This window comes from Vigna unguiculata, chromosome 7 (assembly GCF_004118075.2).
Source record: "Vigna unguiculata cultivar IT97K-499-35 chromosome 7, ASM411807v1, whole genome shotgun sequence".
Lineage (NCBI taxonomy): Eukaryota > Viridiplantae > Streptophyta > Magnoliopsida > Fabales > Fabaceae > Vigna > Vigna unguiculata.
In genome coordinates, this window is record NC_040285.1 from 38,345,000 (window position 1) to 38,367,735 (window position 22,736).

Sequence of the window (22,736 nt, forward strand, 5' to 3'; positions counted from 1 at the left end):
TTAAGAAACTGGGTAAGTGATGCTGCAAACAAGATTCAACCATTAGACTATTCAAGCAAATTGCACAAAAAATAATATTAAAACTGTTTTCCAGTAAATGGACGACAAACTCGCTGAGAACATCTCAAACGCCTCTAAAGTCTGGAAGTGGTCTTCCAATAATATAATAGCATGTTACATCAAAGCTCACAATTTACACTCTACTTCCTTCTCATACATGTTGTGCCATTAAGCAATCCCACTTCCCCATCATCACAGTGAAAATGACTCTCTCAGAGATACACCTGGTTATTTAGCGAACTTGTTTCGATAGTATAATGCAGCAGTGCATACAAGAACACCCCCAATAAGAAATGAAGACCTCCCTATTTGATGTAATAAACTGCCACTAGTGTAAGCCCATATCCATCGAGATAAAAAATGCAGCCCACAGGTATTTTTGAACTTCTGGGTTGAAAAATCCTAAAGGAGAGCATGTTCTGTCAGTTCCATGAAAGAATTACAGCCAATCTCACAAGTCATTATCCTCAGTTATTAAACAAGGGATAGTTTGCACAGAGTTCCCGTTATCTAGGGTTATCTAGGGCTATTTCAACGCAAACAACTTGGAGGATAGACTCATTTTTCTCAAAAAAATGCAATTGAAGTAACTAATCGACAGTCACCCAGCCAATCATGCAGGTCTTCACGATTATAGTTTACCCACATTGTCAACAAATGTAACCAAACTGGAATTGTATGTTTCCAGAGAGAAATCCTGCACATTCTCACAAAAATTGTCTAAGTTTCATTCAATGTGGAACACTTATCAAATTACGTTGAACAATTTTCTCAAGACAAATGGTAAAACTGCAATTCAATGAATTATGCACTATTCTGCCATTCAAACTAATCAATCATATAAGAACAAAGCAATAAATATTGATATGCAGGAGGAAAGTAATTAATGCCAAAGTTAGAAGCAGTTAAGTCTGATTTCCCTAACTAAAATCCAACATTCTAGAAAAACATTATCCTATTAGAAATAGTTGTCAAGGTTTTGTTATTTTTTTCTGTCCACGTTGATCAGAGCTATTTGACATTTCAGGTACCAGATTCTTTACATGGTTAGAAAGAAAGTCAGATGAGAAAGGGCTATTTTGCTCATAAGGGATGAAAACAAAACAACGAATAAAGAAGAGGAGCTGAAAAAGTGCATACAACATCGCATCAAGCTTTTTTCTTAATATAACTTTTTTATATTATAATTGTACTATCTCTAAAGTAGTGTAATTATCAGACTACAAGTGGCTCCATCCCCTGCTTCATGATTTTACTAACTACTATTGATCATGGAAAATAAACTCAGAAACTAACTTATTTTCTCTAGCAAAATAACACTTTTTACCTTGATTTATTCAAAATTAAAACCACTTTGACAGTATCTAAAGGCATAATCTCAAAAATCACAGTCTTATTTGAGTAGTGTAATGATACTCCCAGAGAATGTACCAAAATACTCAGGGAAGAGACTTCAAGGAGAGACGCAGAGCATGCAGTAAATATTAAAATGCCAACAACTAAGCAAATAAAGCTGACTAGGACTGCAATCTTAGACAAGGATCTTTCACCAACAGATACTAAAGATTCTCAAATAAATACGAGTCATTACCTTTGGTAACTTCTGTTGTTGAGCTAGATGATCCACATGGAGCCTCACATTTGCTGATGCAGCAACCCAGGCACCACGGTCAACGTCAGAATACACATATTGTACAATGTCAAACAAAGTTTTTGCTCCACCTTCAATTGCTTTCAGGATATTAGCTTCTCTATTTCTGCGGTTCCTGAAAATAATGATAAAAATCCACCTAGTTGTCGACTCTGACATAAGATATCAACATTAAGCTATCTAGTAAAGGGAAGAAAGTAATATATGATCACTACTTTAGATATCCACACAGCATCTGTTTTGGCCAGACATTAACCCTCCCGTGCATTGGTATTAAAGCATGTGGTGAAAGCTCCAGAAATTTGTATGTGGTTTGGAAGTACTCCTGCAAATGGCAGCTTTATGTTGAGCAAAAGGACATCCAAAAAACAAATATTATTAACTTCATTTTATTTGTTATGTCATTTCCTATGCAAGGGTCCTACTATGGTATCTTATTTAACTTTATGTGGGTCTCACTGTGTTACATCACTTTTAAGACCTTGCAATTTTTTCTTCAAAGCAAAGGTCTTACAAGACCCACATTTTAATAATTTTTTATTTACAGTTTAAGTTTTCAAAACTAAAATAAACTCTTTTTATTCTTATGATCCAAGCAGAGTCTTAAATTTCATGCGACATCAGCATTTTCTAGTAAGAATATCTTATAAGATCTAAAGCTTAAACTTATGAACTTAGTTATGACTCCTGCATCAGAGATGCCCTTAGTGTACTTTTTATGGGAACCCAGGCCTACTATTCTTGGGAAGCCTCTCAGTCTCTACACATAAGCCTAGATGCCAAAGTGCTTAGAACAACCTTAGGAGGGAATTTCTAGTGGGAGGTTAGAGTTGGTTAAAGAAAGAGAAAATTTTAAATACGTTAGATAAAGGAGGAGGGAATAAGATGGGATCATATGGAGAATACAGTTGATTTTTATGAGCCTAAAGAACTCTCTCTAGCTTCTGCACATAATTTCTAGCATTTCCATCTTAATTAATTCCTAGTAATACGAATTCTGATTAGAATGGTCAACTGGATGTCCAAGAGACATGTGTTGCCCACTAATAGTTCAAGTTTGAGAAACCAAGTATTATTACTCATGGGACAAGATCAACCGGTGCACTCACATAACATGACACAGAAAGAACATACAACCCAACCGATTGATGACTAGTGTGACTAAGATCAAGTCCTAATTTTACAAGCTGAAGTGCAGGATGGATTCCAGCTGCAGCACCAACAAACATCATTCTCTAGTTTGATATCACAGGGATCACCAAAAGCAGTACCATACTCCACTCCCACTTTGTCAAATAAGTTCCTCTGTTTTGCAAAGTGGAAAAACGTTGCCTTCTTTTGAAGGTGAAGATGCTATGGGGTGCATCACGAAGACAGACATATTTCCCAATGCATGGAACACTTCCAGAGATGTAACTGTACTTTGCACATATCTATAAGGGAGGGGAGGGACTTTAATGGAGTGAAGAAGGGAGGGGACAAATTTTAATTAGACATTATGTATTAAGTCTGGTTGAGAGAGGGGGAGGGATTTCAATGGAAGAGAGGGAAAGTAACCTTTTCTTGTTTGGTTCACAGGGAGAGAAGAGGGATCTTAAAATTATTTTACTTTAATACCATATAATTTTGGAGTTCACAATATAAATAGTGTTGTTTTGGTCAATACACTATAAATGTTATAATTTATAAATCATCTCCCCTCCTCTCTAAATTCCCTTGATATCATAATAGAGAAAATTTTGAATAAGGAGGAATTTTGCTCCTCTCCGTTTCCTCCTAACAAAGGATGAGAATGGATTAAGAAATAATCCACTCCCCTTCCCTTAGTTTCCCTCCAAGCACACTATATTAGGAAGACAACTTCAACTATAAAAAGAATAATTTAATGTATTTTGTGTTTACAATACAAGCTTTTATACCTTTTTATATGCTAAACTTACTAAAGAAAAAGGAAAACTAAACGTATTAATAAAAGTAGGGAAAGTAGGAAAGAAAAACAAATCAACCCAGTAACAAATACACAGTGGGATTTTATTGCATGTACAGCACTTTCTCTCGAGTTGATGAATGGATATAAATTAATCCTAATTTGTTAGTAAGTTCTCGGAATCTCACTATAGGGTGTCCCATGGTGACAACATCAACCAATGAAGCCCCATAAGGGGTGTAGGTTGTAGCTATTAGACCATTGTCCAGCTTCTCTTCGATGTAGTGTCCATCAATCTTTATTGCTTGATTTGTCCTTTTGTAAGTAGTTATGTGCAGTGCACATAGTTTAACTATTATAAAAAACAGCTTCATAGGGTCTCCATACTTTATTTTTAGGTAATCAAGTATGTTCACCAAACATACAACAGATATAGTGTGTGTCATAGGTCACAACTTCTTTTCTACACTAGATTGAGCAATTACATTGTATTTTTTTACTCCAACATATCATACGATTTCTTTAACACAATACCTTGAGCTGGATCTTCTGTCAACTACAAAGTTTGCAATGTTTACATATGTATACACTTCCATGAATATGATGTATCTTCTCTTGTGAATAAAAGTCCTCTATCTAAACTTGCTTTCAAAAATTGAAGAATTTCATCTATTGTTCGAGGAATCTCTGTTAAAGATTATGCACAAATTGACTTACCACACTTGTAATCAATGAGTTTTTCCACTACTCTTTGGTATTGAGCCTTCTCTATTGTTGAACTTTCCTTATCAATTCCAAAATTGTAATTTTGCTCAATGAGAATTTTGAATGTTTTGCACCCCAATTTACATGTTTCTTTGACAAGACTAAGTACATATTTCCTTTGGGAGATAAAGATACCTAGTGTGGAATAGGCTATCTCTATCCCAAGAAAGTACTTTAGATTTTTTCCGTGTCCTTCCTCTCAAGCCAATTGATCAAAGCAATTGATTGGTCATTAATAACACTTTAGAACAAACCCTCAATAGAATTTTACAAATTAAATGCACGGAACAAGTAAACTATCTACAAGACAAGAGAGGGTTTCTTTCTCCTTGATAATTCTTCCCATAGAATTGATCTACCTTTCCTGCCTCGTCCATGGCTTCCTCAGTGGTATCTTCTTCAAGAATGGAGTCTTGAGAATCTTGCACCATAAGAAAAGGTAATGACTCAACAATTGCTGACCTCTAGATTACTCTCCCCATGAAGCTAATGGCTGGGTATGAAAAGGTTTAGTGCCATGAAAAGTAACATCCATAGAGATAAACACAACAACTCTTAAAGGTTATTTTTCTACAGTGCTGACTTTGAGAGTTAACAGAAGCACCATGTCAAATGACACAAGTTTTGAGACTTGGCATGACAGAAAGGGAATGATGACAATTACAATCATTCATACTTCACTGCCTTCCAGGTTAACCCTTCTATAGGTATTCATATGAGACAGCTAACGAATTTTCATAAACCACAATTAAAATAAGCTAAGGGTGATTGCTTTAAGTCAGTTCAGACTTTCCAACAAGAGCAGCCAACTACTAAATTATTACTGTCACTAAAATAATATAGAAAAAGGGTGCAAAATGATGATAGCACTAGACTACCGGGAACTGGATCCTAAAAGACAGTCTCATTCAAAGGAACTGTCCCATTAGGTCTAGAGATACTTTTGTCAGAAATGCAGAATAATGGGTCTTACTCCAAGTCTTCAACATTCTTATCAGCGAATCTTAGTCTATAATTTAAACTGTATAATATGCATTTCCAACATGACGTCTTTTTGCACTTACAAACATATTTCCACCAGCTCTTGCATCCAACACAGCACTTCCCTGACTGAAACAAAATAAATTAATAATTTAACAGAGTAATTATCAAAAGAACTTCAATATAAGTAGGTATTTGAAATAATTGTAACTGCAGAGAGGAAATGAGATGGCTTCAACGTTGGATAAAATAACACAAATTCAGCATGCCAAACCATTTCTTTGTCTGCATTAGAACTAAGTAGACAATGTATTCCCTCATCAATTCTTGACAAGAGGATTTTGATGAAGGTAATTCTAGCAGATTGATTCTCCTTTATGTCTTTACTAAATTCACTAACTAGAAAGAAAAGAGTAAAGTTGAAAGTAGATAATTTACTCTTTATTGACTTCTAGACAGCAAATGAGCTAACTTCAATCATCTCATAAACTCAGAAAGTTCACCAACTTGTGTAACATGCAATATTTGTTTATTTTTTTATTAAATAAAAAATGTAAGTAATAATTAGAAAAAATACAGCACAGACATACACTTCAAAAAAGTCATCGGGACTCTAAAAGTAAAATAGTTTACTACAATTTCAAGTATCTACAAAACAGAAGTCCAAAGCCCAACTAAGAAATTATTTCAAATGATAAGCATTCAAATGTAATGAAAGTTTCACAACCATCCCAATATGAGTAAAAACATGAAACATATGAACTTTCAAAGTGTATCGATTCCATCCATGATATTTAAACTTTCTTTACTTACTATCTATTATCTAGCACGGAATCTTACCCCAGACAATGATCACCAACAATCAAGGAATGAGAATTTGCATGAAGCAGTGCCATATGGCCATCTGTATGTCCCTGAACCAAACATAATTTTCAAATTTTGCAGAAAACGAAAGCATCTTTATGGAGAACAAATATGTTCTCACCATACTTATGACTTCAAAAAAACTCCGTTAAGAATTAAAGTAATACTTAATTTAACTGGATAATGTGGTTGTTAAAAAAGTCATTAGAATCTTCACATTCATTCCATCAGATTTTATTTCCCTTCTGAAGATAATGTGGTTGTTAAAAATAGAAGAGTTGACAATGTGATAGCATGATTGTTATTAATAATATATTTCTTTATTTCCTTTCATTATTCAAGTTTATCTTCCTATATGCTTAACTGCTCAAATTTACCCTTGAATGGTTTGTAATGTGCATCTCATACAAATCTTTTAAAATAGTGGGTGTGCCTTAAATAAGATCAAGACAAGATATTTCAAGCCAACTAGGATTATGCAGGTGAAAAGTACCGGTGCATAAATTACTCTCAATCTATGACCACCAATGACAATGTCTTCATCCCCTGTAACTGAGGTATAGCCAAGTGACCAATCATCTGTCATCATGAAATATAAATTTAATAGAACTGTATATCAGTAGTCATATACACATATATGAATAACAAATTTAATTGTGAATTGACTCCAATATGCAACACAAGAATGCCTATAGCACTGTCATCAAAATATGCATGAAAATGACGGAAAAATTTTCGGTGAAGGATAACTCACTTCCAGTCAATCTGCAACCATAATTTGGAAGCATATTGATATATTTGTAAGGAAAGTATCAAACCAAAACGGATAAGATGTTGAAATCCTTTGAAAACAAGTGTTGTGTACATTTAGAAATTAGCTCAAATCAGGTGCAAATGGAATATTAGTGGATTTGATTCAAATTTAGTTTTAATGATTTGGATTGATTATTTAGCACTAATTAGATTTTTTGAGGGAGAAATTCTATTATTCTAATAAGCAATGGAAGTTGAGAATGAAATGAATTAAATTTATGTGTAACACGTTCCAAACATATTTTAAATGAGTTGCGAATATTTTTTTTAAATGACTTGGGAATTGGTTTCTTAATCAAATCAAAAATCCATTTTTAATGATTCCAAACAATCTGTTCGAATTTTGATCTTTGGGGTCTAATTGTAAGAAAATAAGATCCAAGACGCCAAAAACATGCAACCAGCTGTACTGCTTCTGCTCTCTTGTCCTGAAATTTCACTAACTTTATCAAGACCCTGATTGCATAATACTACACCAAGCATATCCTTTAGCATCTCTCACCTAACATATAAATAGCAACAAATACAATTATCATGAATCACAAGTATTAATCAAGTTGATACCAAAAGTTTGGGTTTTGAACCTTTAATGTGACCATTTTAAAGTTCATATGAAAGTCGATTCATAAGTTTTTACTCAAAACCCAGGTTTTTATGAAATATCAACACGAATACATAATATATCTTGCATCACCATGGATGTGCGTAATTTAGTTCCTAGTTGTGTAAATTTATTTTATCGGTTCTAGTTTTAAACTATTAAGTTAGGCATTTTTTGGAAAAATTCCCCCACATGTCCCTTTAGGAACAGAAAATAACAAGGCCTTGTGTTTTTTCTTCCACAAATCAAACTAAACTAAACTTATGGACAAGAGCTTTTGGAGAAGTTAAATGAAAGTGTTTCTGTAAAAGTTTAGGGCATAGTTGATTTGTTAACTTGTAGGAGAAGCTTAATCCACTTTACCTCCTTATTTTCTTCTCCTATAAGTGCTTAAGGAAAAAATTATCCAATGTAAAACTAGAAAAAAACAAGTTGCAAACTGTACACATGTAACATTATTGAAATGAAAATAACAACATAACCTCTGCTTATGCGATGCTTGGTCTTTTCATGGGCTAACAAAATAGCATCAGGATTGCACTTCTGGATAACTGAGAGACCTGTCACAAAGGGTGAAAAAATATATTTGAAACGTTTGTTTCTGAAATACAACAGTATGTCCATTACAGTCAATATCATACCAGAAGAGGGGAACAAGTAATGATTTTTACATGGGAAATTAACAATTATAAGATTATATCTTTGCTGCTTCTTGGTTCTAATTTAGCTTTAAGGTCTAACAATGTATAAATGACTATTTATCATTGCTACCTCACCATTCACCAACTATACTGGTAGCACAATCTACCTTAAAAAGCATAAGTCAATGAAGTTAAATAAAGACTCACCGTCTACATGATCATGATGATGATGAGTGACAAAGACCACTAACCGTCTTGGCAAAGCATTAACAACTTTCTCTAGCTGATCATTACAGAGTGACATGTTAAGATTTAATTGATGAGAAGACCAAATTTCAAAAGCCAAACAAGAAATCAACCAATAATAGAAGGTATATATCGGGGAGGGGAATGAAACATCAAACATATATCTCCATGTAAATTCCTCAAAAATCACATGACTTGCACTAGAGTAGAAAAAACTTACAGTCATTACACTCAAACAAATGACTTATTTCTGCTTTTGCATAAGTAACATCAAACTAAATGCAGAAACAGTTAACTCAGTATGATCAAGTATAAACTGAAATGCCCATAACATGAATATGGAATTGAAAACTGGATATAAGATGAATCAAAGGCCATATGCTATGGACTACATGCACAAGCTAGATGAAATCTGGAAGTATACCTCTACGTGGAATTCAGATAGGCATCCTGGATCAACTATGAGTGCATCTCCACTTACAACAAAATTATTTTCTTCAGAATTATTTGGAACATTTTCAGGTGCAAACACCACCAAATTTGTGGTGTGAAAAGGCCTTAATGTCCTACTTTTCATAGGTATAATGATAACACCAGGTGGATACTCCTGAAAATGAAAACAAACTTCATTTTGCAGCAGATTATAAAATAATGACTTTGAAGGATAAAAAGCCAGCTTCCCCTTTCTCCTTTCTATGTACAGAGATATCCAGATACAGCTATGTTCTTGGACTACAAAGTTTTGACTTGCTGAAGATTAACCGTATGTGTTACTCAATTGAAGAATGCTTTTGTCCTTTTAACCCGTAAGCACTTAACAAAGTGACTGAGCAGATTTGCCAGTGAAGATATAGAAGGGCAGTGAAAATCTAGTAAACTAAACATATGCTAAATTTCAGTGCTAGAGCCTTGCCTCAACATAGGAAAACAAATCCAAAAAGTAATGTTTTAGAGTGGGGTCTGGGGTGTATTATTGATGCAATACTGACAAGCCATGACAGCATTTGGAAAATTACTGCTCCCAGAGATTTGATTTGACAAAATCTTTCAAAATAGCCACTGAAAACAAGTGGCTTTACAGTTTATTTAAATTCTTGCCCTAATTTAGAAAACTACAGCTTCTCCAGTATCACAGCTTCCCTATTTATTTAAAAGTTGTAATTCCCAATATTCAATAATAATATATGCTCCCACCAAGGAAATGGAGGAAATTTAAAGAAAGAAAACCTGATGGTTTATGGCTGGTGGGACTTCCCACTTTGTAGAAAAAGATGATTCATTTATACGACCAAGAACAACCAATGGTCCAACCCGATCTCCACATGGTTTCAATTCCTGGATCCAGTTAAGACAGCTTTGGACAGACATCCATCTGTATGAATCTGAATAGATTTATAAATATCTAAAATTAATTAAAAAATGTTATTGACACAATTGAAATTTAAAAATGAACAAAACAAGATAGATTAATGGTGCTTGAAAGTATACATTTGCATTAGAGAATGGGTTGTGATTCATTCAAACTAGCTAGATTGCTCACAAAAAGTATACAACGGGAAAAACTCCCACGGAGAAAACACTTGCTCTATGATGGAGGAATACTATACACGTATCCAACATGACGATTTGTCTCATCTTAATAAAACATAAAATACGATATGTTCAAATATACTAAGTATGTATTTATGCACACACACATAGTATATACAAACAAGTGGTGAGAGTGAAACCATATTCAAATTGAAAATCATTATTAAATTAAACTTATGAAAACTCAGATGTATATACCAATTATAATTTTATACAAACAAGTGCTGAGAGTGAAAGTTGTTTCTATCAACATTTTTTTATCTCTGACACTTGTTTCTTGATTAAGTGGTACTCAAACATCACTTCCTAAAATGATTTCATGGAATAAATCACAAAGATTATATATTTTATGCATGTTTAATGATTGGAATAATATAAAAACAAAAAGGATGATAGTTATATATAATAATGTAATGTTATAGATGAGGCAATTTTATGAACAAGAGGTGAAGCTGAGTGTTCACGTTAGCATCATCTCTAACCTCATGCATATGTAAACATATAACCAGTAAATAAACTATGCTGCTTTGGAAGATTGTTTCATATGCTGAGAATCAAAACTTTTAGCAACGCATCCAAAATCCAAATGAAAGAGGAAGTTAACCTTTCACAAATAACGAACAAAGTAACAGAGTAACAGACACAAACACCCTTCAGCTTTCCAAGTTCTGTTCAAAAGAAGAAAAAAAATGCATATTTTCTTAGACAGAACAATTTCTCAACGATCTAATTTAACAAAGGTGGGGCTAAAATTTAGTCTATGTCGACAGTTGTTTGTTGGTCAAAGCTTTGAATCCAGAAACAGCTTCTTTGCATAGGCAAAGATAAGGCTGCCTACGATGACCATCTCTCACACCTTCACATAGCGAGGATCCTTCCGGTACGAATTCACGTTAGTTTTTAATCTAATTTAAACAAAACAGAGCAACAGAAACTAGCTGAACAGAGATAAACAAACAAGCATCACCATCTTGAGGCAGTCCAAGGTATGGGCACAGATAAAATTCAATATAATTGCACAATAAATTTATAGCACACAACCCAATTCATACATCACCCCAGAATAAACAATTTTAGTAATGATGATGATGATGAGAAGTGCAAAAGACAAACATGAGAACAAGCAAACCTATAGAGTTGTTGTCCTCAACCGCTACCAATTTCCCAGCAATGAAGACTGTGTTAACGGGCGAATCAGGTCCAAAGGCAGCTTCCTTTACATACTTAAGGAACTTCCAACCTCCTCCTTCAACTCCCCCAAACCCTAGTTGTCCAAACACCTAATCGGAATATCGTTTCACACAAATTCGTCATCACCAAAGCGCAAAGACTCGATACATTGAAAATTTAAGAACACTACCTCGTTGAGTGCCGAACGGATATCGAATTTCCTCAAATCGAAGTCCTCGAATTCGGCATGAGAGGGAGCAACTTCCACCAGAGGCGGTGGGTCTGACTCTGGTGGCAGCAGGTTTAACGGCGCCGAGGGCAAGTCCCAGAGATCAGAATCCACGAAAGAGTCGTATTCTTCGTCGTGGAATTTGGGAGGGCGTCGCTGCTTCAGGAGCAGAAATTCATCGTCCTTTGAAGGGCTTTCGATTACGAGAGCAAGTCTGTGAGCTGCCATTGCCAAAGCAACTGTGAATGAATTAAGGGAGTGAAGTGAAGTTCTTACTTCAAACTAACCACCTTATTATTTCCAAAATAAACAGATAGTTGAAACAAACTTCAGCAGAAAAGTGTATTACGAACATTTATGGGCAACCACTGGTGGGTGCAAAATTTAAATTATTGTGAGTTAGTTGAGTGCAGTAGGTGAAGTTCAAAACTTAACATGTGTTTTTTTTTTTTTTTATATGCAAAAAACATTACGTGATCATGATCACAAACCAAAAACTTTTGGACAATTCTTTTCTTCAACCTAATCCAACGTTTGAAGCAGTGTTGCATGTGGTTTTCCAAATGCAAATACAACATTATAGAAAAACAAATCACCCTTAATTAATAGAAATAATAGACATGGTTTGGTTATTTTTATCTGTCCAGATTGTAAGAAAGATAAAAAAAAGGTTGTTTGAATTGTATTGAGTAAAGTCTTAGCAGAAGGCTGAAAACATAACAAGGAATAAATTAGAAGAGAAGAGCTGAAAATATACATATCTTTTTTAATCCAGTTTAGTTAAATTCAAATTAATTTCTTGAGTAAAATTCAACACACTAATTCCCCCACGCAGGCAATTAAATCATAGGGCGAAAGCTGAGGAATTTGTACGTGGTTTGGAAAATGACAATAATGTTGTGCAAAAAGACATCTAAAACAATATTATTAACATTATTTTCTTTGTTAGTGTGCACCCATTAAGAAGCCTCTCAAAGTCTATACACGTAACCCCAACCTAAATGGCTTAGAGTATATTATTTAAAAAACATTATTTTTTGCTTTCTCTCTTCATTGTCTTACTCGAAGAGTTAAAAGTATAATATTGTTTAGACCCATTTGATTAAAAAGAAAGTGAAGGACATGTGTACTTCTTTTAAAGAGTAAAATACGTTCAACATCCCTTTCCCTAAATTTATAACCACAAAAAAAAATGTTAAAGTTATTGATTTGAATTGCTAATTTTACATGGTACAAAAAAACTTCATCAACTTATAATAAAATTGGCAATTCTTTAGCTGTATATTTTTTTATGATTTTTTTTGCCACGTTGATTATTAGATAAAACAAACTAAAATATAATAAGTAGAACAATCTACTTTATTTTAATAATTTATATATATATATATATATATATATATATATATATATATATATATATATATATATATATACTTTATTAAGTAGGATTTTCTCTCTACTATATTTTAGTTTGTTTTTTCTGGTATTGGACCCTAAATATAAATAATTTTACTAAATTGAACAAAGACAAACGAGACAAAAGAAATTTGATTCACTTTTAATCTATGAATTTGGTCCTATAAAATTTGGATACTTTATTTTTGGTCATCAAAATTAAATGGATTCCTTTAATAAGATCAATGTTTTTTATTAAGTGGTCCCGAAATATCTTTGCAAATATATATATATAAGGTATTGTATACTAATTAGATTTACTTGTTATCGAATTTTTTTTTTTAATTTGAATACTTATACAAACTCAAGCTGTTATCTTTTATTTGGATTGAGAAAAAAAAAGTAGTTCTCCTATTATTTTGATATTTAACTCATTTAAATAATTTATTCACCCACCTTTAAAAAATATTAAAAAAAAATAGATACCAATTTATTCTTGATCATAACCAAAATGCTTAACAAAAATAAATATATATCGATGTACTTGATTAATTTAATTGATAACAACACGAAATACTAAAATAATGAATACAGTTAATAGACGTGTCAAACATATTGTTATGTACAAAATTACTTACTAAATTTGACGCAACTATTAAAAATCAACCCAAATATTTGTATGGACTAAAAATAAAATATCAATCTAAAATATATTTTATCTTAAACCTTTTTAAACATTTGAGTTTATTTATCGCGAAAATCACTTATTTAATGAAGCTAGACTCGGTTCCCTCTTTTATTTATTTTTTTTCTTTAATACCTCATCTTTCTCCTAGTTTGAACGTATTTTATTATAGTGGAAGATAATAATCAATTTTAATCAAACAGGTTTTTAAGTAGAATATATATTTTTTATTTTTTTATGATTTTGTCATTGTTATAATCAAAATAAGAAAATTAATTCTCTCCACTTAAAAATATGTTATGATCATATATCTTGTATTAGGTTCCAAATTTTAGAATATTATTATTACTAAGGAAGACTAAATTAATTTTAATAACATTGGAGGATATAATAAATATTCGCTTAAGTTCGTACTCATTTAAGTTTGTATATTATTTAGATTTGTATTTGAAAAGAGAAAATTCTTGGATCAATAATTTTGTAACTTTACTTTCAGAAAGAATACATGAACTCATTTGACTTTGTATTATATATATATATATATATATATATATATATATATATATATATATATATGAATAAAATAATATAATAAATTATTCCTCTTATAACACATCCAATCCGGCTCGACCCACTACGGTTTGATGATTTAGTGAGTCAACCCAACCCAGCTCACTTTTTAGCGAGCCAAAATAATTTGAACCCAGCCCGACCCACCATGGGTTGGCGGGGTAAACAGGTTGGCTCACGGGTTCACTTAATTAAATAATATATATATATATATATATTTATTTATTTTATTTTAAGTCAAAACTAAATTATAATCTAATTAAAATATAAATAAACTTTAATACAATCCAAATACAAACCAAAATAAAAAAAATACAAATTATTTATGTGTTGGTTAAAACAAAAACTAACATTACCCAAATGTAAAGGCCAACTTAATAAAAAACACTTGTGTAACCCTTTTATCTGGGGGTTGGTGAGCCAATCCGGCTCACCACGGGTTCAACCCGGATGAGTCGGGTCAAAAATCAACTCGTATTGAAATTTGTAAAAAAATTTCAACCCAACCCGAACCCGTGGTGAGCAGGGTTGGCTCGCAAGTTCCAACCCATTTTGACAGTTTTACTTAAGCCTGTTATATATTTTATATTTCTCATATATTTACAAATTCTAAAAATTTTAAATACTCATAATATTTCATACTGTAATTATACAACTCATAATATCTCATGTTATAATATGATTATCAAAATTTCATAAGTCCACGTCTCAAGTTTGCATCTCAATTAAGTATTTTGAATAATTTAAATTTTAATTAACCGAGTTAATCTGGTTATCAATTTTGTCTTTTTGAATAATGTAAATTCATTGAACAAAATTAATTTTGTGAAAACATTCGATTTAAAAAAAAAAAGTTGTTAGATGAGACTCGGTTAATGTTTGAAGTTACTAGACGAACCATATTCTCACCTAGCAAAACAATTTTTTATAAAATCTGTCCGTGATAATTGTAACAATTCTTTGAACGAGCCAAAATTAACTTATTGTGCTCAAACCTTGGGTTGAGTTATCAGTACTTTATTGAAATAAAGTTTAATATGCGATTTATTCGCTGAACAAGTTAGATACTAATCTAATTTTTAGGATTTTATAGTTAAAAATTAAAATAAAACTTAATACTTTAATTTATCAAAGATAAATAAAATTTTATTTTGAACGGACTAAAAAATATTTACCAATATCTAAAAGTATAATTTGCCTGTAATGTTTTGATGTCATCGTAACAAGTCTAAATTACATGTCAAAAAAATAAAATCCAGCCACACGAGTTTAAAAAACCGGTGAATGAAAACTTGCGGAGTGTAATTGGGGTCAAACGTTAACCCTTGAGCATTCGTAATTCCCAATTAAACTAAAAAATGAAATAAAATAAATAAAAAGAAAGAACTTGTCTTGGAGCGGCACGTATCACACAGAAGCCATACCTACGAGACTCAATCGAGCTTCTTTCTCTTCCTGCAAATTCAAAATCCAATCCCAATATTTCTTTCGCTTCCTTCATTTCAAATTGACCTCTCTCACGGTTTCGCTTAGATCCCAAATTCCACATCGCAAATTTTCTGCTTTTTACCATTCCGAGGAAAGAAGCCAACTCACGACCGATCCAATGCTGCTTTGAATCGCGTGCCGTCCTCCTTCGCTGGGAACATCTTATTTGCTTTTGAATTCGAATCTTGGGGCAGCTGGGTCGATGAGTAACATGCCACACTGTTTCTGAAACACAAAGGTCGTTTTTTTATTACCTTTGGAGCTGCACGGTGTTTGAAGAGAAAGAGAGAGAAGGGGTAGTAAATGGGAATGGGTTCAAAAATGGAAGGACCGTCTACCCCAGCCAATCGACGTGACCCATACGAGGTATTGTCCGTGTCAAGGGATTCAACCGATCAAGAAATTAAAACGGCGTACAGAAAGCTTGCTCTTAAGTACGTTTCCTTCTTGTCTTTTGGTTTTTCATTTCCCCTCTTGATTTTGTGTGTGTTTAGTATTGTTTGAAACTTTCATGTGGGTACCTGCATATGTCGTTCTGTCTGTTTGGGAAGTTGCTGTCTTTGTTTGCTTTAAGTGCGTTAGGTTTTCTTGTTTTGTTTTTAAGTGGTTTCCTTTCCTATGCAAATGAAGTAGTGTCCATCTTGTTGGATTCTGGATAATTTTATTCAATGAGAAAGAGGGTTTCCCTGATTTTTTTTTTCTTATGTAAAACGCTAGCGTGTCTTCTTAAGTGAGATAGCTCATTGAAGAACTTTTGAGGGTGATAACATTCTTATATAATCTGTAGTAGTAATAACTTCTCATGTTACAAATGGCACTGAATCAAAGAAGGGGGCTAGGGAGCGGAGATCTGAGAGGAGGATTAAATCTGGTAAGGACAGAACTTATTTGGAGTTTCACCTTAGTTATCTACTTAATAAAGGTTTGCATTAGGGGTTTTAAATGGTGTTCTGTAGCAGCATAGCGGAAGATGGCTACTACAGGGGCCTCTGCTGAGTTGTTTAGTTTGGTTGCGGTAACAGATCAAATAATGGGCCGAATAGCGGCTGGGATGACTGTGGTATGAGTTGTTTCCAGAAACCTCTGAAAAGTGACTACAGGGCTTTTCTCGAGGGCCGTTTTTGGGGTTTCAATTCCAAAAAGGAAATTTACTTCGGTAATGATGGTGAAAATGATAAAGAAATATTGGATTTAGAAGATCATGATCGATGATTCCTGTGTAGGAAAGTTTTATTTGACTTTTTGTTGGTATTAAATTGTATGTTTAAGACATCAGTGACTATCTATTGTAAATTGTGAACATCATATATCGAGTAACTTCTATCATTTTTGAGAATGTGTATGTACGTAGTATATATTATATAAAGTATGTAAAAACTTTCTAAATAACAGCTATCCCGCTATATTGTTTTTGAGGTTGGCCGCTTGGGATTCAAAACAGAGTTTGCATTACAGATCAAAATTGATTGGAAACTCTATTTCTTATTCTAGAATAACACCAAAAGCATCTATAAGGAATTACATTTAAGTTTCGTCCATAATTCAGACCAGTATACTAGTACTGATGTCAGTTTTTGTTTTGGTTTTCTATAAAACAAGAGTTTGTTTGGTTGTTTTCTGGTTATGTATGCCAATTATGATGGAAAACATGCATGGGATCTCTTTACCCATTTCTATACAATCGACAGGTATCACCCTGACAAAAATGCCAGCAATCCTGAAGCTTCGGAGCTATTTAAAGAGGTTGCATATTCTTATAGTATCTTGTCTGACCCAGAAAAGAGAAGGCAGTATGACAGTGCTGGATTTGAGGTTCCTTTCTTTTCCAAACGAAATCAAACCCTGTTTTCTCATCTTTTTCTGTTTCTTTCCCAAACTCTTCCTACAGCATGAAAACAAAAATATGGCATGTGACATTGGACAAATCTTAAGTTATCTGGCAGGGCAAAGTAGCAAACAGATAAAAAATGTGTTTTCTCTTGTTAGCTGTATTTTTTTTTTCTGGGGAGCATGATCAGCATGTTTTAACATCTTCATTTTCCTGTGATCTATGATTGAACCTGCTAGATTGTATTATTACTCGACATTTACATCCCGGGAGGGAGGAGCTAAAACGTTTATATTACCTGTCTGCAACTTGAAATTCAAGTGGAATGCAATATATATATATATATATATATATATATATATATATATATATATATATATACATTTATGATATTTTGTTAACCAAAACTGTATTTCATACACGATAGTTGTGAATATTTGTCATTTATTTCAGTATTGACTTCGTGTACATAAGTGCTACTTTTTGGTTTACCTATCTATGTTTTATTTTGTTAGACTTTTTTCTTTGCCCTCAATCCATGCATTCATCTTCATTCTAATGGTTTGTTATTATCTGAAAATTCATTTTCTTCAGTGCTCTGCTCCTTTAATGGGTGTATCGTAAATGTCTTGATTTATGTAGTATTATCTGTGTGTATTTCTTACAAACTTTTAAATATTTCAATTCATATTCTTCCCGATATAGTTCTCATATTGATATGCAACGTTCTTTAAGATATTCCACCAATACATATCAGGCACTTGATGCTGATAGCATGGACATGGAGATTGATTTGTCTAATCTTGGGACAGTGAACACAATGTTTGCAGCTTTATTCAGGTGTACATTTAGTGCAAGACTATTTGTTTTCAAAATTGTTCTTCCTTTGCTTTGAATTCTTTCTTATTTTATTTTGCTACAGTAAACTGGGTGTCCCTATCAAGACTACCATTTCAGCTAATGTTCTGGAAGAAGCTCTGAACGGAACTGTTACAGTCAGACCCCTTCCAATGGGAACATCAGTTAGCGGAAAGGTTCTTACTTTCTTCACTATGGATGAAGCAAGACAGTAGTCATCTTGGTCGTGTATGTGTTCCACTTATGTCACAATTTGTTGCAGGTAGAGAAGCAATGTGCTCATTTTTTTGGTGTGACAATAAACGATCAACAAGCCGAGTCAGGCATTGTAATTAGAGTTACTTCAACAGCACAAAGCAAATTCAAAGTATCACTTATTCTTTTATGTCTTTATTAACAATTCCCTTGTCCGTTTGTGCTTTTTGCTTCTGGGTTTGGTATTGGATTGAAATATTGAAGGGTGATTTTTCAGTTGCTCTACTTTGAACAAGATGTGAATGGAGGCTACGGTCTGGCATTGCAGGTAAATTTCATGTTCTAGTGCTTCTACTGCTCTACAATTACTCCCTTCTACCCTTTGGATTCGTGGGTTTAATATAAGATTGAAATAATTATACCATCAGTGAGTGAGTTGAGGTGGTAAGCCCCATCAACCATTTAGGCTTGAGAATGGGCGTATAAATCTTGTGAAAGTAAAACCTGTTGTTGTGGGAAAGGTACATAACCTTTGAGAGTTCAAATCTTGTGTTTTCTTCAACTGTGGAAGAGTCTCTAGACTATTAGGTTATTCAACTGTTATCCATTAACAAATAGCTGAACTACTCTCTCTAGTCTTTTCCTTGTAACATAATGTTGATAGTCATTGATAGTTAGAAAAAAATACGTTATTTTTTTAATTTAAATAAAGTGAAAAGTACGATGGCACAACTTCGAATACTGCCATGACTGCCGTTAAAAATTTAAAACTAATGGTAATTGTGTTTCTCATCTGGATAAAACCAAGTTGCCAAAAAGCCAATCTTTGCAAAACACTTCATGCAGATACATTATATAAAGTAAGTGGATGCTCCTCACAAGTCAGAGAATCATAACACCATTTTTCTGTGAAAGAGCTTTGAATGGCCCACAAGTTGTAACCAATTATTTCTATAAATAATATTGAGACAGATCATGTGGTTATTCGCTACTTGTAATTGATTTGCAGATTGCACAAACTGCAGCTAGTTATCTTTTGATGTAATGTATGTGAAAATCCCAATTAGGTGTATATTTTGTTGATATTGTATGCATCTGTCTTTCTATACAGGAAGATAGTGAGAAGACTGGCAAGGTGACATCTGCAGGAATGTATTTCTTACATTTTCAAGTGTATAGAATGGATTCAACAGTGAATGCGGTATGAAATTTATGTGCTTTAGGTTTCTTTTCCTTTGCTGCGGGCTGTTTGGAAAAGGTGGTTACTGTAAGTGCTGTGTGCAGTTAGCGATGGCCAAGGACCCTGAAGGGGCCTTCTTTAAAAGGTTGGAAGGTCTTCAGCCTTGTGAAGTCTCAGATCTAAAGGCTGGCACTCACATATTTGCTGTTTATGGTCTGAATAATTTATTTTGTCATATTGCTCTTTTGCCAACTTAGGCTATTTGTTAATAAATCGGTTTAAGTTACATGTACCCTGATTCAACTTAATATTGTTTAGGTGATAACTTCTTTAAGACTGCTAGCTATACTATTGAGGCAGTATGTGCAAAATCGTATGAAGATACCACCCAAAAACTGAAGGATGTTGAAGCTCAGATTTTAAGAAAGAGGAATGAGCTACGCCAATTTGAAGCAGAATATAGAAAGGTTATTATTTTCTTTAGTCATTCGTAGTTAGTGTTTTTCTTGAGACTTATAAGGACTGTTGTTTCTCTTAATACCTGCAGGCATTGGCGCGCTATCAGGAAGTGACAGACAGATATACAAAAGAAAAACAATCTGTACGTTCTTTCAACTTGTGCCACTGTACTACATAACTCTATATTTTTATAAATGCACACATTTTCATTCTTTTTATTCCCGGGGTTTAGTGTTGGCGGGCTAAAATACACAAAGGTAATAATTCAACTATTGTGCCATATGATGCTCATCTTAGGTTGTCTTTAATATATACATCATCACATGATTCATGTACTCTTTTTCAAAGAATTGACTTTTAAAATAAACTTATTAATGTATCCCTATACAGTGGTCACTAGGATTGGAAGTTCTATTGTTAAGCAACAGGATATGGTCATATTGGACAGAAATCATAATATTTATCAAATATAATTAGCAGGCCATGCAACAAATCATAGTGAGTCCTTGTTTAATAAAGGTTTTATCTTTCTCTAATATGACCATATTTTGTTACTCAACATTGGGATAAGATTCAAACTTTTAAAATAAACTTATTAATGTATCCCTATACAGTGGTCACTAGGATTGGAAGTTCTATTGTTAAGCAACAGGATATGGTCATATTGGACAGAAATCATAATATTTATCAAATATAATTAGCAGGCCATGCAACAAATCATAGTGAGTCCTTGTTTAATAAAGGTTTTATCTTTCTCTAATATGACCATATTTTGTTACTCAACATTGGGATAAGATTCAAATTCTAGTCACTTGGGTTGAAGCATCAAGCATGAATATCCCACTCGGACCTTTCTAGCAATTATAGTTTCCAGGCAACTAGCGGACCCTATCACTTTGTCGTTGATGCCAAGATTGTAAACTTGGGAGGTTGAGGAGGGGAGCTTTCGTAGACCCAAAGTCAACTCGTAAGACATGTATGCATAAAGGCACACTCTTAATACAACAATAGTTAAATATTTCCACTTCATATTAAAGAAAAGTAGAAAATCACATTAATAAAGTATGATAGTACATTAGTGCTAAATAAGATTAAACTACATAGTCACCTAAATCATATATAAATTCTTAATGTGAAAGAAATTGAAAAAGGTGTTGATTTCTTTGAACAATTTGATTCGTAATAGAACACTGTCATTGTGGAGGTAATCACACAAAAATTACATTTGATTTAAAACTTGTTAACCCGTTTCTGGACTTGAGAGTTCGATAACCTTCTCCTGTCTGGTGTTAAAGGGCCCTTACTCTGAAGTCCTAAATGCATAAGATGTTCTTTGGGTGTTTTCGCGTGAATTCAGGGTTTATGTCTAACATGACTTGAGTTGTGTGTTTTGGAATTGTAAAAGTGAAATTGCGGAAAACATGTTTTAGTTTATTTCACCATTTCCTTTACCAATTATAAAGGGATACTTATGCAGTTGTTGGTGAACAATATGTGAAGCGAATAAATTAAAAGTTTGTTTTATGTCTTTGTGACCCTATATTGAGGCCTTATCTGCTTTGGTATGCAGGTAGACGAGCTTCTGAAACAAAGGGATGGTATCCATTCTTCCTTCACCATTGTGAAGGCAACCAATATCAGTGGAAATGGTAGTAATTTTAGCAATGGAAGTTCTAGCAAAATGACTGGTGAAGAGAGCCCCGGTGAAGATGGAGGGTCAGATGGGAAGGACAAGTCGGGCAAAAAGAAATGGTTTAACTTGAATATTAGGGGTTCTGATAAGAGGTTGGGTTAATATTTTAGTTAGTAACCATGGTTTTGCTTCTCTGTCAGTCAGCTTGGGTTGCAGTTGCAGTTGCAGTTTATGTCTGGAATATTTTTCATTTGCTTGGTTCCGACAAGTTGGTTAATCAGTTCATTGGTATGTGATGCATTCGAAGGTATACAGTATATGTTTTACTGTTTCCTATATTTTTGCACTCCTTCAAACAAACAGGATCCACACCATCCAATTTCCTTGTAGAATCCTATCATCAACACTTATAATTTTGATATTGTTATTTGTAATGATAATTCATTCTTGTAACTCACTTTCTTCATCCTTGCTCTGCATATACAAACACTGTAGATATTTTTATGTTGTCTGTTTGAATCTTTACTTTTGAAAAGAGGATGATTTCTATAGAAATTAATTAGAATGCAGTACATGCTTTACCCTAATATCCATTCATATGTTGTCATATGTTAAAACTATTATCTTTTAATAATTGTAAATCATATTTATCGTTTTACATATTTAATAATTATCAATTTGATTCCATGCTAATTTTTTCCGCATAACATATAATAGTATGAGTTTGTGCTTATTTTTTTACATTTCTTGTATATTTATAAATACCATGCAATATGCATGATATTCATTAGTATTCTAACATAAACACCAGTTTTTTCTGCCCTATAATTTTATCTAACGTCTTGCTGCTTTGATATTGATGTGTTAAGCTGCCACGTAATTTGCTTTGATTTAATTTGGTATGAAC

General features: G+C 33.2%; 2 protein-coding genes across 3 annotated transcripts; one reads left to right on the forward strand and one right to left on the reverse strand.

Moving 5' to 3' along the window:
• Positions 1-20: 20 nt before the first annotated feature.
• LOC114190180 lies at positions 21-11,918 on the reverse strand. 2 transcript variants are annotated; one of them, XM_028078975.1, is made up of 12 exons: positions 11,500-11,918; positions 11,269-11,419; positions 9,777-9,931; positions 8,974-9,156; positions 8,511-8,586; positions 8,145-8,222; positions 6,742-6,827; positions 6,225-6,298; positions 5,468-5,513; positions 1,927-2,036; positions 1,652-1,826; positions 21-462 (listed from the first exon to the last, which is right to left on the reverse strand). In XM_028078975.1, exons 1-12 carry the CDS (start codon positions 11,764-11,766, stop codon positions 289-291), a joined length of 1,575 nt encoding a protein of 524 aa, XP_027934776.1. In that variant the 5' UTR covers positions 11,767-11,918; the 3' UTR covers positions 21-288. The 2 variants fall into 2 exon arrangements, with proteins under 2 accessions (XP_027934776.1, XP_027934777.1); XM_028078976.1 differs by having other exon boundaries at positions 21-757; positions 11,500-11,917.
• A 3,650-nt stretch (positions 11,919-15,568) lies between these two features.
• On the forward strand, positions 15,569-22,333 carry LOC114192185 (chaperone protein dnaJ 15). The gene is made up of 11 exons (XM_028081819.1): positions 15,569-16,110; positions 17,365-17,488; positions 18,262-18,344; positions 18,427-18,538; positions 18,625-18,729; positions 18,835-18,885; positions 19,669-19,758; positions 19,842-19,950; positions 20,056-20,204; positions 20,285-20,338; positions 21,767-22,333. The coding sequence occupies exons 1-11, from the start codon at positions 15,980-15,982 to the stop codon at positions 21,989-21,991; spliced, it is 1,233 nt and encodes a 410-aa protein (XP_027937620.1). The 5' UTR covers positions 15,569-15,979; the 3' UTR covers positions 21,992-22,333.
• The last annotated feature ends 403 nt before the right edge of the window (positions 22,334-22,736 follow it).

Coding starts and splice junctions, on each gene's coding strand:
- LOC114192185 (XM_028081819.1), top strand. CDS start 15,980: ATGGGAATGGGTTCAAAAATGGAAGGACCGTCTACCCCAGCCAATCGA. Junction 19,951..20,055: donor TCACATATTTGCTGTTTATG/GTCTGAATAATT, acceptor AATATTGTTTAG/GTGATAACTTCTTTAAGACT. Junction 20,339..21,766: donor ATACAAAAGAAAAACAATCT/GTACGTTCTTTC, acceptor TTTGGTATGCAG/GTAGACGAGCTTCTGAAACA.
- LOC114190180 (XM_028078975.1), bottom strand. CDS start 11,766: ATGGCAGCTCACAGACTTGCTCTCGTAATCGAAAGCCCTTCAAAGGAC. Junction 6,828..8,144: donor CAAGCATCGCATAAGCAGAG/GTTATGTTGTTA, acceptor TCATGATGACAG/ATGATTGGTCACTTGGCTAT. Junction 1,827..1,926: donor ATGCTGTGTGGATATCTAAA/GTAGTGATCATA, acceptor CATTATTTTCAG/GAACCGCAGAAATAGAGAAG.